This window comes from Herpailurus yagouaroundi, unplaced genomic scaffold (assembly GCF_014898765.1).
Source record: "Herpailurus yagouaroundi ecotype Mexico unplaced genomic scaffold, PumYag 208, whole genome shotgun sequence".
NCBI lineage: Eukaryota > Metazoa > Chordata > Mammalia > Carnivora > Felidae > Herpailurus > Herpailurus yagouaroundi.
The window spans coordinates 7,943,264-7,957,641 of record NW_024412439.1 but is presented as its reverse complement, the minus strand read 5'-3'; the positions used below and the strand labels follow the sequence as shown (position 1 = coordinate 7,957,641).

Here is a 14,378-nt window from a genome sequence, read left to right as displayed (position 1 = left end):
CCCCCCCCCCCCCCCCCACGGGCATGTTCTTCAGGGTCTAGCCCAGATCACATCTCCTCCTTGGAGACTTCTCTTAACTTCTAGCTAGAAGGTGTTTCTCTGTCCCACGAGTCCCCATGGTCAGGATCTCTCCTGTGCACCAAGCACGGTCTGCTTATTTTGTAGTTACTCTTAGGTGCACAGTACATACCTTCTGTTTTCCTCTACAAACTACAAGCTCATCTTTCATTCGCCAGCATGTCTTGTGTCTCTTGTAGACACAAAATATATGCTCTCACGGATGGCTATATGAGAACCTAGAACAGCAGGGTATTTATGTGAAAATCCCGTGACTGGCTTATCAACTTCTCTATGTGGCTGGCTCTTCCTATGCCAATAAATGCATTTGAGTTCTTTCTTTTATCCACTTCACAATGTCTTTTATAAAATTCCACTTACCACGCATGTCCTCCTCTCTTGAAATTATACAGCCCCCCACCCCACAAAGTACTTCTCTTCTACCTGATCCACCCTACGGTGCCCTACAGGGTGTGCTGCTCTGACAGGTTGCTCACCTCAACCTGTTCCCTCTAGGATCATCATGACCAGTCCCTCCACACACAGCCATGTGAAGACATGAGCACTGGGAACACAAACCTCAAAGATCTCAAAGCCCGCAATGTCCAAAACACCAATGAAGTGTTGTCTCGGCAGCTTTGTGTCCAGTTGTTGGTTGATGCGAGTGACCATCCACAAGAACAGCTTTTCATAAACTGATTTGGAAAGGGCATTCACAGCATGGTGGACCTGTTAGAGGAAAGGTCACTGGGGTTGGAAGGTGATGGCCGTCAGGTGCCTGTGTCTCTCCCAGCCTCTAAGCAGCCACTTACCTGATCCACGGTTTGACCTTTGGTAACGTACTCATTCCCAACTTTCACTCTGGGGAAGCACAAAGCCTTCAGGAGGTCCGAAGAGTTTAGGCCCATCAGATAGGCTGTTTTGTCGGCCACTGCCAGGAAAAGAAAGACAGAGGGACACCCGTCAGGCTTGGCAAAGTAGAGGAACCACTCTGAAAATCATCCAGATGTTTCAAAGCTTGGTGAAGGTTGTCTTGTTTTACGTTCCATATCTGTATATTTTTAAAAAACGTTTATTTGTTTTTGAGAGACAGAGCATGAGTGGGGGAGGGGCAGAGAGAGAAAGACACACACACAGAATCCGAGCAGTCTCCAGGCTCTGAGCTGTCAGAGCTCAGTATGGGGCTGAACCCCAGTATGTCAGTATGGGGCTCGAACCCACATACTATGAGATCATGACCTGAGCCAAAGTCGGATGCTCAAACAACTGAGCCACCCAGGCACCCATGTTCCATAACTTTAAACTGCTGGTATGTGGCCAACGGAAGCCAAGTCACTCAGAGGATATGATAGCTTTTATGAAAAGGTAGGACTGGGTTCCGGAAAGCCCTGGTCATGTCTCATTGCCTCGGAAACAAGCCCGTTCCAGTGATTCAGCAAATGGGGATGGTAACACTAGGCATCAGAGCCCCAGAGAGGTCCACCTCTCCAGGTGGAAGAAGGATTAATTGCTTTCAAACGAGGCACCAAATGATCTCCACAGACTCCCCCCCCCCCCCGCCCCCCCCAGCTTGGGCTTATGTTCTGTTGTGGTGATTTTGTACCTTCGGTGCCATCAGGCTCTGCCTGCTCTTCCCGCTGCTTCTGCTTGAACTTCATGTTCCCATAGTGCATCACGGCGCCTGTCAGCTTGTAGAGTCCAGACTTCTCTTCTGGGGTGAAGCCCAGGATGTCGATGGCGCTCTGGCATTCAAAGAACAGCATGTTAGTCCACGGACCCTTGTGATGGAGGAGGGGCACCCGACACGTATTGCCTCTGTTCTACTTACGTCGGTAGCCAACAGCTCCTCCGCGTCATCAATGCTGGCCACCAGGATTTCACCCTGGCTGATGAACGGGTAGTCGTAAGGGTTGGTTGTAATAAGGAGCAGCTCTGAAATGACATTCAAAATCAAGAGGTCCCCCAGGTGCAAAGAAGACATCCACCCAGTGGATTTGAGCTCCTGGATTCTGGGCTGAGGTTCTGACTGCTGGAGCCCAAAGAGCTTAGAGTTAGAAATCTCTTCAACAGCTTCCCACTACTCAGGCTGTGGCTGACCATTTAAAGTCCAGGGAAGACTTTGCAGCCTGCCCAGGCAACGTAGATTAGGAGCCCGAGAGAGCATTAGAGTTCTCTTGCCTTGCACATGAATGGTGCATATCAGTGTAGGTTGGGAAAATTTAATACAGAAAACTGGCTTAGTGGGGTCAGGAGAGGAGCCCCCATGGAGGGGAAGCACAGGTGGTTTTCCAAACCCCTTGAAGGCTGCAGCGTGTTTCCAGGCTTGGGACCAGAAGGCGGGCCGAGTACAGCCAATGAGCAAAGAGCCTGCTCACCTAAGCCTCTGTTGGGTGTGGAACAAGGGGCCAGGTGAATAGCCTGTCCTGGTGCCTCGCGGTATTTGGGGAGAGGTTGGGTCCTACGTCAGAACACTAGGGGGCGCGGAAGGACAATTAAATGCCTAGTTGTTGAGAAGGTGATTTTGGAACCAGTGCTAAATCCAGCCATGGTTTCATCTTGTTCCTGTCCACTGGATTCTGGTTTTTTGTCTTTTGTTTTTTTCCAAATTGACCCATCACTGTCAAAATAGCCACATCTATTCCTAAAACAGACTTCTTCCGTTGGCTACCTAGTCCCCTATATACAGGTGCAACTTTCCTTGGTCCGGTGACGCCAGAGCCCGGACGCCTCACCTATGAGCTCAGGCTTCTTGTTTGAAAGAATCTGGTAGAAGATGTGGTAGCTTCTCTCAGCCTTCAGCTGGAAGGTCACTCTTGATTTTTCCAGCAGATCTATGAACACAAACGTGGCACTGTTTTCCAAACTGGCCCCACCACCCTGAGCCGCCATCCTGTCCATTATCTACTTACACGTTTCAATATCTGCGGAGGCCAGCTTCCCGGTGGTTCCAAAATGGATTCGGATGAACTTGCCCTATGGGAGGTGGGGCGAGGAAGAGACACCAATGTCTAAGCGGTTCCAAGTGTTCCCGCTAGTCTCTTGGGCAGTGTGAACAGGAGCTTTATTTCCCTACCTAAAATTGAGTATGTCTCCTTCTCCCTTCTATGTCCATTTTGAGGGCCCCCCTTTCTTCCATGCCCTTTGCTCCACATTTCCTCCAAACGGCCCCCACCCCATCCAGTCATAAGGTAACAGAGTGATTTTTTTTTTCAAGATGCAAATCAAACCATGTCACTTCCCTGCTTACAGAATCCCTCAGTAGCTTCCTGAATAAAATCCAACCCCCTTGTGGCCTCCACATGACCAGACTGTCTTCCTCTTCCCCCACCCCTTGGGACCTACCTCCTGCCCACCTTGCTGCCACCATGAGAACTCTCTCGGGTCCCTTGACTACATAAGGTCTCCCCCCACCCCAGAGTGTGCTTGCTTTTCCCTTTGTCCTTCCTCATCCTGCAGATCTTGGGGTTCATGGGCCAGTACCCCCCCCCCCAGATCCCTTTTCTACCATTCCTGTCTTAAGGAGATCCTGCCCCCAGTCACTCCATCACACGCCCCATTTGTGGAGCTTTTCATGAAGGCATCATTATCTGAAATGGTCTGGTTGCTGTGTTCTATTCCATCATTGCCTGTCCGCCCCCCCCCCCCCCCCACACACACAGCCTGTTGCCTCCGAGAGGACAGGAAGATTGCCTGTCCTGAGGGCCCTAGAGAAAACCCCAGCTGAACTGAACTCAGACTCACAAAGCGAGATGAGTTGTCATTCCTCACGGTTTTGGCATTCCCAAAAGCCTCCAGCAACGGGTTGGCGCTGATGATTTGGTCTTCCAGCGTCCCCTAATGCAAGGAATCGTGGGAGGAAGAAGCCGCAAGGGACAGGGGGAACCACTCCCTGGCCCTGTCACTCCCACCCACCCTTGCTGTCCAGGGCAGAGCCTATCCCTCCTTGACTTTTCCAGTTCAAGTACCGACAAATCCTCAACATGGCCCACTTCACACCCTCTTGCTGTTTTGTAATACAGTGAAACCTTGGATTGCGAGTAACTTGTTTTGTGAGTGTTCCGAAAGACAAGCAAACACTTCTAATAAATTTTAACTTGATAAATGAGCAGTGTCTTGCAATACAAGTAGTACATGATGCTCAATGTCACATGATCCCAACTGAGCCAATGGTTCTCGAAACTCACTTTGATAACATGAGTGCTTTGGATTACAAGCCTGTTTCTCCAACGAACTCTACTCGCAAACCAAGGTTTTACCGTCCTTGGGTACACTTGGGTGTCTTGATATAAAATTCCCATAATGCTTCATTCAGTCCCTCGGTTCTTCAGTTAGTTGGGTCATCTGCATTCATTTTGTACTGTTGTCATCTGTTTGTTTGGAAAAGCACGTGTGGCTACAGTTTTCCTAAACTGGTGCACGTGATTCTGCCATAAAAAGAAAAAGCTCTCCTGGCACCTGGGTGGCTCAGTCAGTTAAACCTACTTTGGCTCAGGTCATGATCTCGCAGTCTGTGAGTTCACGGTCTGTGAGTTCGAGCCCCGTGTCGGGCTCTGTGCTGACAGCTCAGAGCCTGGAGGCTGCTTTGGACTCTGTGTCTCCCTCTCTCTCTGTCCTCCCCCGCTTGTGCTCTCTCTCTCTCTCTCTCTCTCTCTCTCTCTCTCTCAAAAAGAAATAAACATTTAAAAGATCAAAAAAGAAAAAAAGAAAAAGCTCTCTGAGCTGCGCCCCAAATGACCTTCCTTAGTTAAGCCTTACATCCCTGTTTCGTAGGAAGTCACAGGATCTGGTCGTGTAAGCTTGACCCCACACTGGGTTGTCTGCAGTCACAGGCTCTCTGAGGACTTCAAGTCTGAGCCTACCCTCCTTGCCTTGAAGAGAGGGGAATGTGGCCTCCTCACACCCCTCGCTGCGAGGCTGAGACCACGGTCACAAGCAGAAGCATGGCAAACCCCTCCCCTTCCCTATACCTTCATCTTGGAGTCCTTCTTCTTGGCCAGGTCTCCAGTAGCTGCAATTGTTGCAAAGTACTGGATGACCCTCTTGGTGTTCACAGTCTTCCCTGCCCCGGATTCTCCGCTATTTGTTGTGACCCAAAGAGAGAGAGAAAGAAACACGTCCTGTAGGTATCAACTGCCTCCCCAAGATGTCACACAGAGGCCTGGACATACCCCTGAGCCACAGCGGACACACACCTACTAGACCAATGTGAGAAACTACTCAGAGAGGCAGAGGCCCCAGGGAAGCCTCATCACTTCTGAGCTGCCCCAGTGGCGGGCGATCCCAGTTTCCTGAGACCTTGCACATACCCTCTTGCCCGTCACCATCTCCATCTTTTTATCACAGACTCTGCTTTAGGTACTTTCTATTTATTTTTTTTTTTTTAATTTTTTTTTCAACGTTTTTATTTATTTTTGGGACAGAGAGAGACAGAGCATGAACCGGGGAGGGGCAGAGAGAGAGGGAGACACAGAATCGGAAACAGGCTCCAGGCTCTGAGCCATCAGCCCAGAGCCCGACGCGGGGCTCGAACTCACGGACCGCGAGATCGTGACCTGGCTGAAGTCGGACGCTTAACCGACTGCACCACCCAGGCGCCCCAGTACTTTCTATTTAAAAAAAAAAAATTTGTTTAGGCTTCTACTTATTTTGAGAGAGACAGAATGTGCAGGGAAGGGACATAGGGAGAGGGAGAGCGAGAATCCCAAGCAGGCTCTGCACTGTCAGTGCAGAGCCCGATGCAGGGCTCGAACCCATGAACCGTGAGATCATGACCTGAGCTGAAATCAAGAGTCAGACACTTAACCGACTGAGCCATCCAGGAGCCCCCTTTCTTATCCACAGAGTAAACAGCACCTTTGCCTCCTGCATTGGAGACAAAGAGCCACAGCTATGACACTTACGTGATCAGAATGGACTGGTTTTCACGGTCTGCAGGAGGAGAAAATAAAATAGAGTTGATGGCGGCAGAAAGAACTTCCCCATTTTGTCAGGCGGTCCAGGTTCACTACGCCGGTCCTCTTGCCTGTAGCATTCTGTGTGGTCCCAGGGGTGGCTCCAAGAGCCTCCTCTTTGACAGTAGGACTCAGAGGGTAAGGCTCTGCTTCAAACCAGCCAGTGGCTTCTCATCTAACCAGGCTGGACCACATGACATTGGCAATCTTTATTTTCACCCCGTAAACCTGTCGGTTTCATAGGCTTTACGCAACGTTTGCATTCAACCCAAACTCTCTAGCAGGGCCCCTGCAAGGCCCTAGAAGATCTGGACCCTTTCAGCCTAAGTCCCTCTACCCTCCTCTCTTCGTGCTGGAGGGTACAGGCTGGCCCTCCATTCCAGCGCCCCCCCCCATCCCCCCTCCAGAGACGCACCTGTCAACATGAACTGATAGGCATTGTCAGAGATGGAGAAGATGTGGGGCGGGGCCTCCTGGCGCTTCTTGCCTCGGTAGCCCTCCACCACCTCGGGGTTATACACCGGCAGCCACTTGTAGGGGTTGACGGTGACGCAGAAGAGGCCCGAGTAGGTCTGTGGGAGTGTAAAAACGGGGTGTGTGTGTGTGTGTGTGTGTGTGTGTGCGAAAGCCTTTGCTTTTATTATTATCTCACTTTTCTTATGCTAAACTTGTAAAGGAGAGATTGATTTCTCTTCAGCGATGGGGCAGATGACTGAGAGAGGGGAGCCGCTGGCCCTCTGGCAAGTGACCCTGCCCAGACCCGGAGCTCAGCCTGGCTTTCCTGCCCCTGCCTTCCCTCCCTGCTTCCAGCCTCTCTTCCCAGTCCCCTCTTCCTCTGTCACCTGCTGTCTGTCTCTAACCCCTTCCCTCATCCTCTCCTCCCATTTCCCCTCTTTTGTTGGACAGCTGAGTCAAACACTAGGCTTTCTGATGCTATTACCCACACAAATGTCCCCACCTGCCCCCACCCCCCAGCACCATCAGATGCCCCAGGAAGTGTGGGCACTCACATAGATCATCCAGGAGGTGTACCGGTCCTTGAGGTTGTACAGCACGGCTGGCTCGTTCAGGTGCGTCAGCATGGCCATGTCCTCGATCCGGTCGAACTTGGGGGGGTTCATTGCATACACGTCCTCGGGTTTGACCACCAGGGTCTGCGTGGGAAGAGATACAAGGACTACCTGGGGTCCGCTGTGTGTTTTTCCCCCTGCAGGTATCTGTCTGGATCCCACAAAGAGCCTGGATCCCAAGGGGCAAGCCCTGGGGAAAAGGCCCCTCTGACAGCGGGAGAAGATGGGGCAGTGACAGCACATGATTGTTTCTGTCCCTCAGGGATTGTGCCTTTTGCTCTCTGCAATGGTCCCATCTCTGGGCAAGGCTGGTGGGCGGGCAACCTGCCTTCTCCTGGCCTCAAGCAGGGATCTACTTAAACCACCCCATGCAACTAGCCCTCCTTGGGACGGGTCCAGACCATCTTGCTTATGTCTGGCTTTCACCTTCCCTGCTGCCTCGCAGACCCACTCTCAGCTTCGCCACCTGCCACATCCCAAGAGCCACCCTCCCGGAGCCCCGGTGCGTGGTGGCATCGAAGGGCAATTCTCACTGCCTGTTTTCTTCACCCCAACCCACTGACACTATTTCCTCTTCTCTTTCAGATTTTCTTGTTCTTCTTTTAATTTTCTTTTAAACTTTTCTCGGAACATTTCCAGATTCTTCTGGACTCGATTCCGGAAAGTAGTGAAGTCCAGAATTTCTCCAAGCACCCCCACAATGTTCTGGGCCGGAATGTAATAGGCCACATAGAGGGAGGCTGCCTTTTCACATGGCGCCTGTGTGGTCCACTAGGACCCCCTACCCGTTTTCCATACTTCATACTTTCCATACTTCCTCAGGTGGCTACCACTAGAAGGAAATAGGGAAACCCAGGCTACCAAGCGAGAGTGTTTTACTAAAGGAGATCTTCTCGCAGTTGGACTCCCAACCCCACACCCCTGCGTTGCCCCTAGAGTGCTGTGAACATCAGCAAAGGCTCCTGAACGCGAATCGCTTTAACCAGTCACAACCGGGATCTTCGCCCACCCTGCAGCCTGAGGCCAGCGTTACTAGGCTTTCTCCGAGGACACCAGGGAAGCCATGTGGGCGCGGGCAGGGGCACAGACGCTGGGACCCCAGGGACGGACAGAGGGCCCAGCGGCCTGCAGGGGGCATGCGCAAGGCTTACCCGGTTGTCTTCGGTTTCCACCGTGACCTTCCCATCCTGAGTACTCTTAATTCTCCCCTTGGCGTATTCCTCCTTTGAGTCGACCACAAAGCAGTAGGTTTTGGCATCAAAGGGCTGGTTCTGAGCCTCGATCCTCTCCTTTTCCGACTTCCGGAGGAAAGGAGCGGCGATGCCGAACACTTCCATCTCAGTGTCACTGCTCATGGTGTCACTGGAAGGTGGACCAGCAGGTAAGCCCTGGAGGGGACCCCACCCTGTTCCAGGCCCGAGTCCCTGCGGCTCTACCTGAGCCGCCCTTCACTCCCCGGGGCTCCACCCACGGGACCCCAGGGCTGCGAAAATCAAATGTGCACATATTTGCCCGGTGGGTTCTCTGCACAAAATGCACAGAGCACAGGAAATCCAGGCTCTGACCAGTTGAGTCTTGGATGGGAAGGGGCCCCAGGGCCGAGTGCAGCTCTCTGCACCTCACTTTCCTCTTCTGCGAAGCCCAGGTGGTGCCGAGGGAAACTTGACAAATAAACGCCATTCTTCAAAGGCAGGGTGCTAAGTGGCAGATCGCTAAGGAATTTGGGGGCCGTTTGGATTCAGGGTGCTCTCTCCTCACACAAGGAAGCCTCTGCTTCCTTCGGTTGCTAAGACTACAAGTGGCGTCAGATGCCAGCATCTGTCTGGAAGTTTCCTCTCCAGCCTAAGTTGTGCTTGTCTGAGCCCTCTTGGGTCTGAGCCCTCAAGGCCACTGGGAGGCAGGAGAAACTGGTAACCTTGAATTACCTGGAGCCTTCCAACTGCAGAGGGACTGGACCTTTCTTACCTGGAGAGTCACACCCACAGGAAGGCAGCAGGAAGCAGCAGCCGTGGAAAACCTGACCTGCAATAAATACGCAAAAGGCAAAGTCAGGGCACGTGGGAGCATCCGGTTCAGCTTTGAAACGGCTCTCTGTGGGATAACTAAGTAAGACTGCCAGACAAATGACTTAGGAAGGGCCTTGGCCCAGAGGCAGCTGGAGGAGCAGGTGGGACGTGACCCACAAGTAAGCCATTAAGGCAGTAAAAACCCAGGCTGCCCCCAAATCTGGCTGCTATCAGCAGGGCCTGCCATTTAGAACTGGGCAGGAAGGTCGTAATCCCTGTTAGGAAGCTTGTGGTTCCCGCAGGGGCAGGTCTCCTAGACTTCGATGAGCAGAGAAGATTCCCTGACATTGGCTCCCGGCCGTACAGCCAGCGTGGGCTTGAGGGGACAGGGCACAGGACAGACACACAGCCCGGGTGGGCAAGGTGAGGGCAGGGAAGGCGCTGCGTCCCGCCGGCCGTCTGCATGGATCAGAGACGCCAGGGGAGTACAGCGCGCCATGACGGACAGGCCACGGTCCACGGCGTGTGCTGCGGGTTCCTGCCCAAGAGGGCGCTCGACGACGACGAGGTCACGGGGAGAGTGCGGAGGTGGAAGGAGGGCCTGAAGGCCCCCTGCTTCGGTGGCTTGCTGGAGGCAGAGGCGGATGGCCACTTGGCCCAGAGAGATCCAGCTCCACATCTAACTGATTTCTTACCAAAGCCAGGCAGGGCCCGCACCAGCACCCAGCCACTCGGAGTCGGTGTCCCCCCGGGACGCAGAGATGAAAAGGGCCCCCAAGAGGGGTGCTGTGACTTACCTCCGCCCAGGGAGAGAGGGAGCTACAGAGGGGCTGCTGCCTCCTGGGCTTTTATAGGCCCCCCGCCAAGCCCACGGCTCAGCCCTTCTCTATATTTGGAAAGAGAGTGACCGACACCACAGGCCGAGAACCAGCTCCTTCCTCACGTTTTTTTTGGTCGTTGCCAAGGGACAGGTATATATAGAAATGAGCGGGGTCCGTCACCATTTTCCAGCTGTGGAGGTTGGAAGTTTGAGATGCCTTTCTCTGAGCTTGGGGCTGGCACGGCCTCACCCGCAGGGATGTAAGTGGCCATCTGGCTGCAGAGGGCCCGGTCCACAGGCGGCTGGCGCTTGGTGGTCAGGGCGAGCTGGGCCCTGAGGCCAGAGTGCGGCCCATCCCACCGCGTGGCAAAGGGGACGAAAACTTAAATCCTCTGGGAATTGTGAGCAAGACTTTTGTCACAACACAGGGCTGGGACAAGGCTGTGCGACGGTAGAGTTTGTGCCGGGAACAATACCAACAACAACACCCATAATAGTAACTCCTCCGTCACCTCCCCGCTGCTGCTTTCACCGTGTAACTTTCTGCCTTATTAGGATCATTTTTAACTTAATCCTTTTTGAAACCCCAGTAGGACCACCAAGTACATGAATTCCAGGGAGCTATTCTGGCCCCAGTATTCTCAGCAACAGCTGCTTAAGGACCCGCTGTTATTAAGATATATTACTAATCGGGGAGGACCAGCTGCTGGCCTGGGTGGGGGGCATGGGGGAGAAGTGGGACCTGCAGAGAGGGGGGGGGGCGCAGGGGGCTGTCTGACACATGCGGGTGTTTCCAAATTGAGATTGGAAAAATAAAACCTCGGGACAAGAGTAAGGGTGTATTTGGGGCACCTGGACGGCTCAGTTGGTTGAGCGTCCGACTCTCGACTTCGGCTCAGGTCCTGATCTCATGGTTTGTGAGTTTGAGCCCCACGTCGGGCTCTGTGCTGACAGTGAGGAGCCTTCTTGGGATTCTCTCTCTGACCGTCCCCCCCCCCCCCCACCACCTCAAAATAAATAAACTTTAAAAGAAAAAAAGAGGAAGGGTATATTTGAAACTTTCACCCATTCTCCTTCTATGTTTGTTTGTTTGTTCCTTCACCCCACCCACCTTTTTCCCCCCTGGCCAAACCCTTGGGAGGGTGGCCAGGTGGGCATCCTGTGGTTAATTGTTGCCAGAACTGGGTGTTCCCACTTGAGAACAAGAGCTGCCACCTAACGACCCTCCCATCCTGAGCCCAGACAAGAGGCTGCGCAGAGAGGCGTGCAGTAGGGAAGGGGGAGCTGGGCCACGGTCCCCGTGATGAAGGGACAATAATTAAACACCCACTGTATGCTGGTCCCTGTATGGGTCACATCAGGAAGATTCAGAGGAAATGGCAAATGCAGGCTTACGCTGAGTGGTTTCTATTCTACATGATGAGTCGTTGTTTTCAAGATTTGGGCAATTTCAGATCATAGCAATACATTTGAAAATGGCTGCCACGCCAGAGAGCTGCTAACCCCCCTGCCTGCTGCACCAGCCAGCTGGGACGGCTGGGTTTCACTGCCCCTTCTCCTCCAGTTTGGACTGGGACCCCCGTCCCTAGAGCCCCACTTCCTCCGGGGAGAGAACACTGGCCTCCCGGTCTCTGGGTGTGCCCCGAAGGTCTGTGGTCTCCTCGGGGCTCGTCCTGCCTATTCGGTGACACCCTTTGATATCTGCTGGGCATCTCGGGAGGCCGGATTAGGATTAGGACCGTCCCCTGTGAGACCAGGGATGTTAGGAAGCTTGGGGGTGCTGAGCACCTGTGACAGGGGCCTGGCGCCTCTGGGTGGTGGGCGGGCAGGGTGGGCCATGCTATTCCTTCTCAAGCACCCACGGTGCCTGGGAGGGACTTCATGGGACTTGAGGGTTTCCTTTTTGTAGCCGCCCATGTACTCATCTCTCTGTCCAACCATGTCCGTACCCACCTCTGGAAACCGAGGGGCCGTGTTCTGTGCAGGATTCCTTCGAGTGCCCTGTAAGTGAGCACCCGTCACGTGGCCAAGCTCAGCACCCGCTCTGAAATGTCAGTGGCCTCCAACCCCAGCTTTTCCGGAATCACCCAGCCTTTCTCCCTTCTCCCCATCACGTTTGTGGTCATAGGATCTGAAGCGTCAGCTGAAAGACTGGACAGGCCATTTGCTAAACAAGCCCCTCTGCATGTGAGGACATGGAATGAGGGGGCGGGGGGCTTGCCCGAGGCCATGAGGAAGAGGACTCGAGTCCAGGATGGACTCCGCTCTCCAGGAGGAGCTCCCAGGATGGCAGAAGTGGCAGCGCAGAAAACAGGTTAAAAATTAGACGTTAGAGAGGCACCCGGGGGGCTCAGTCCGTTGAGCGTCTGACTTGACTTCGGCTCAGGTCGTGGTCCCAGCCTGTGCTGGGCTGGAGCCTGCTTGGGATTCTCTCTCTCTCCCTCTGCCCCTCTCTCCCACTTGTGCTCTTTCTCTAAAAATAAATAAAATGAGGGGCGCCTGGGTGGCGCAGTCGGTTAAGCGTCTGACTTCAGCCAGGTCACGATCTCGCACTCCGTGAGTTCGAGCCCCGCGTCGGGTTCTGGGCTGATGGCTCAGAGCCTGGAGCCTGTTTCCGATTCTGTGTCTCCCTCTTTCTCTGCCCCTCCCCCGTTCATGCTCTGTCTCTCTCTGTCCCAAAAATAAATAAAACGTTGAAAAAAAATTAAAAAAAAATAAATAAATAAATAAAATGAAAAGAAAATCTGTTTAAATAAAAAAAATTATGAAAAACTCTAGACATTAAGAATTAAAAGATCTGGTACTCTGGAAAAGCGTCTTTAGGAGAGGGAAGAGCCACGTGTGTGCATATGTGACGTCGGCAGGCTACGGTCGTAACAGGTCGCCTTGTAAAGTGCAGGCTTTGGGCCTCACTTCTCTGAGCCCCTGTGTCCTCGTCTGTAAAACGGGGATGAGGCCGCTGCCTCACAGACTACGTGTGTCCATTCAGTAGGATCTCAAACTATCAGACAGGCCGTGCCATGTGTTGGGCACATGGTAGACGTTTACACTCTCCCCTGTATCTGAAGGCTTCCAAGTAGTTAGTACACCAAGACTGGTTTTCTTGATGACCCTGAGTAGATCATATTGAACGTTTGTTTATTGAGATGAGGGGGAAAAGGACATATATAGTATGAATATTCTCTTGAAAGATGTCCATCCAAAGAGAGCGAAATCTTAAAGGGGAGAACCTCTCCCCGCATGAAGGGAACGGCTTTCAGGGGCTAAGCTAATGGTCTGCAGCCATGGAGTCTCTCCTCTGACCGGGGAAGGGGGGAATCAGATGACTCATTAGTATATTATTAGCCGGCTTTTTGGGAACAGGAGGAACCCTTGTTCCTTCGGCACTCACTCAGCTAGAGCTAATCCCCTCAGCCAGGGCAGAGAGCCACATTTATTCCTGGATGAGTTAGAAACCAAGTGCACTGTGTCTCAAGAGTGCTTGGGAGGCAGTAATGAGGGTGGCTGGACTCCCCTTCCCCGAGCCTGGCCGTCTCCTCCCGAACCCTTGTCCTCTGCCGCTGTTTGATGCCCGCCGTGCAAGGGGACCCGGGGCTCGAGCTTCACAGCGCGGTGCCGTCGAGGCCACTCTCTGCCAGAGCATGAAGTCAGCGTTTAGAGCAGATGCCTCCTAGATCAAGTGCTTTCTCCGTGTCCCGCTGTGGTGGGGATTAGGTGTCACTTCAAGCAAGGCACTCGGTCATGCTGAGCCAAGGCCGGTCCTGGCACTTGGAGGGAAGGATGGGGGTCCTGAGCCCATGCCCAGAGCCCCAGGTTGAAATTCAAGTGGGGGAGCAGGGGCCCCATAACTGTTCTTAAATCTAATTCAGCCAACACCCACTCTTCCTAGCTTTCTGGTAGGAAAATCTCCAAATGTACAGCTAAGTTCAAAGCCTCGTAAATGAACGCCCGGGACTATAATGCTGCTGGGTTTGAAGCCAAATCCACGCTCCGAACTGCCTCACTGTGCACGTGGGAGGAGTTCGGGGACATGGATGGTTGGGGAGTTAGGACCTGAGCCAGGAGGAGGTTGTGAAGTGAACCAGAGCAAACTGCTTGAAAAGGTCACACCTGAATCTATAAGTGAAGGGGAGGAGGTGTTAAAATGTGAGCAGATCAGGAGATAACTCCCACCCCGGAAAGCATAAGGAAAGAACCCACAGAGCACAGAGATGAGCAAGCAAGCCAGCCAGGGCAGGATTGGAAGTGGCCCGGCCGGCCAAGAGGGGATGATGAGCCCCCTACCTGCTGTGCTGCTGTCACAAGCGTGCTCTAGATTCAGGTGATTGATGGGCCCTTGTGGTTGGGAGCACGGAGCATGACTGAAGCCGGGAAGAATGTCTTGAGCTGATGGGGAGAAGATGGGCGTTCCAGCGGAAGGCACAGGCATGGCCCAGGGCCTTGCCAGGGGATTTGGGGATAGGAATAGAGAGTA

At 53.2% G+C, this 14,378-nt stretch overlaps 1 protein-coding gene across 1 annotated transcript in view; it reads right to left on the bottom strand.

Moving 5' to 3' along the window:
- LOC121015900 (myosin-3) overlaps positions 1 to 9,153 on the bottom strand; it is a 22,394-nt gene extending 13,241 nt beyond the window's left edge. The window contains exons 1-13 of the mRNA XM_040453189.1: positions 9,044 to 9,153; positions 8,230 to 8,440; positions 7,019 to 7,162; positions 6,424 to 6,580; positions 5,958 to 5,985; positions 5,025 to 5,133; positions 3,799 to 3,891; positions 2,967 to 3,030; positions 2,790 to 2,888; positions 1,886 to 1,989; positions 1,661 to 1,799; positions 870 to 988; positions 637 to 786 (exon numbers count right to left, since the gene is read on the bottom strand). Of these exons, the coding sequence (XP_040309123.1) occupies positions 637 to 786; positions 870 to 988; positions 1,661 to 1,799; positions 1,886 to 1,989; positions 2,790 to 2,888; positions 2,967 to 3,030; positions 3,799 to 3,891; positions 5,025 to 5,133; positions 5,958 to 5,985; positions 6,424 to 6,580; positions 7,019 to 7,162; positions 8,230 to 8,433 (1,410 nt within the window). The 5' untranslated portion in view covers positions 8,434 to 8,440; positions 9,044 to 9,153. The remainder of the gene's footprint in view (positions 1 to 636; positions 787 to 869; positions 989 to 1,660; positions 1,800 to 1,885; positions 1,990 to 2,789; positions 2,889 to 2,966; positions 3,031 to 3,798; positions 3,892 to 5,024; positions 5,134 to 5,957; positions 5,986 to 6,423; positions 6,581 to 7,018; positions 7,163 to 8,229; positions 8,441 to 9,043) is intronic.
- Positions 9,154 to 14,378: the final 5,225 nt, after the last annotated feature.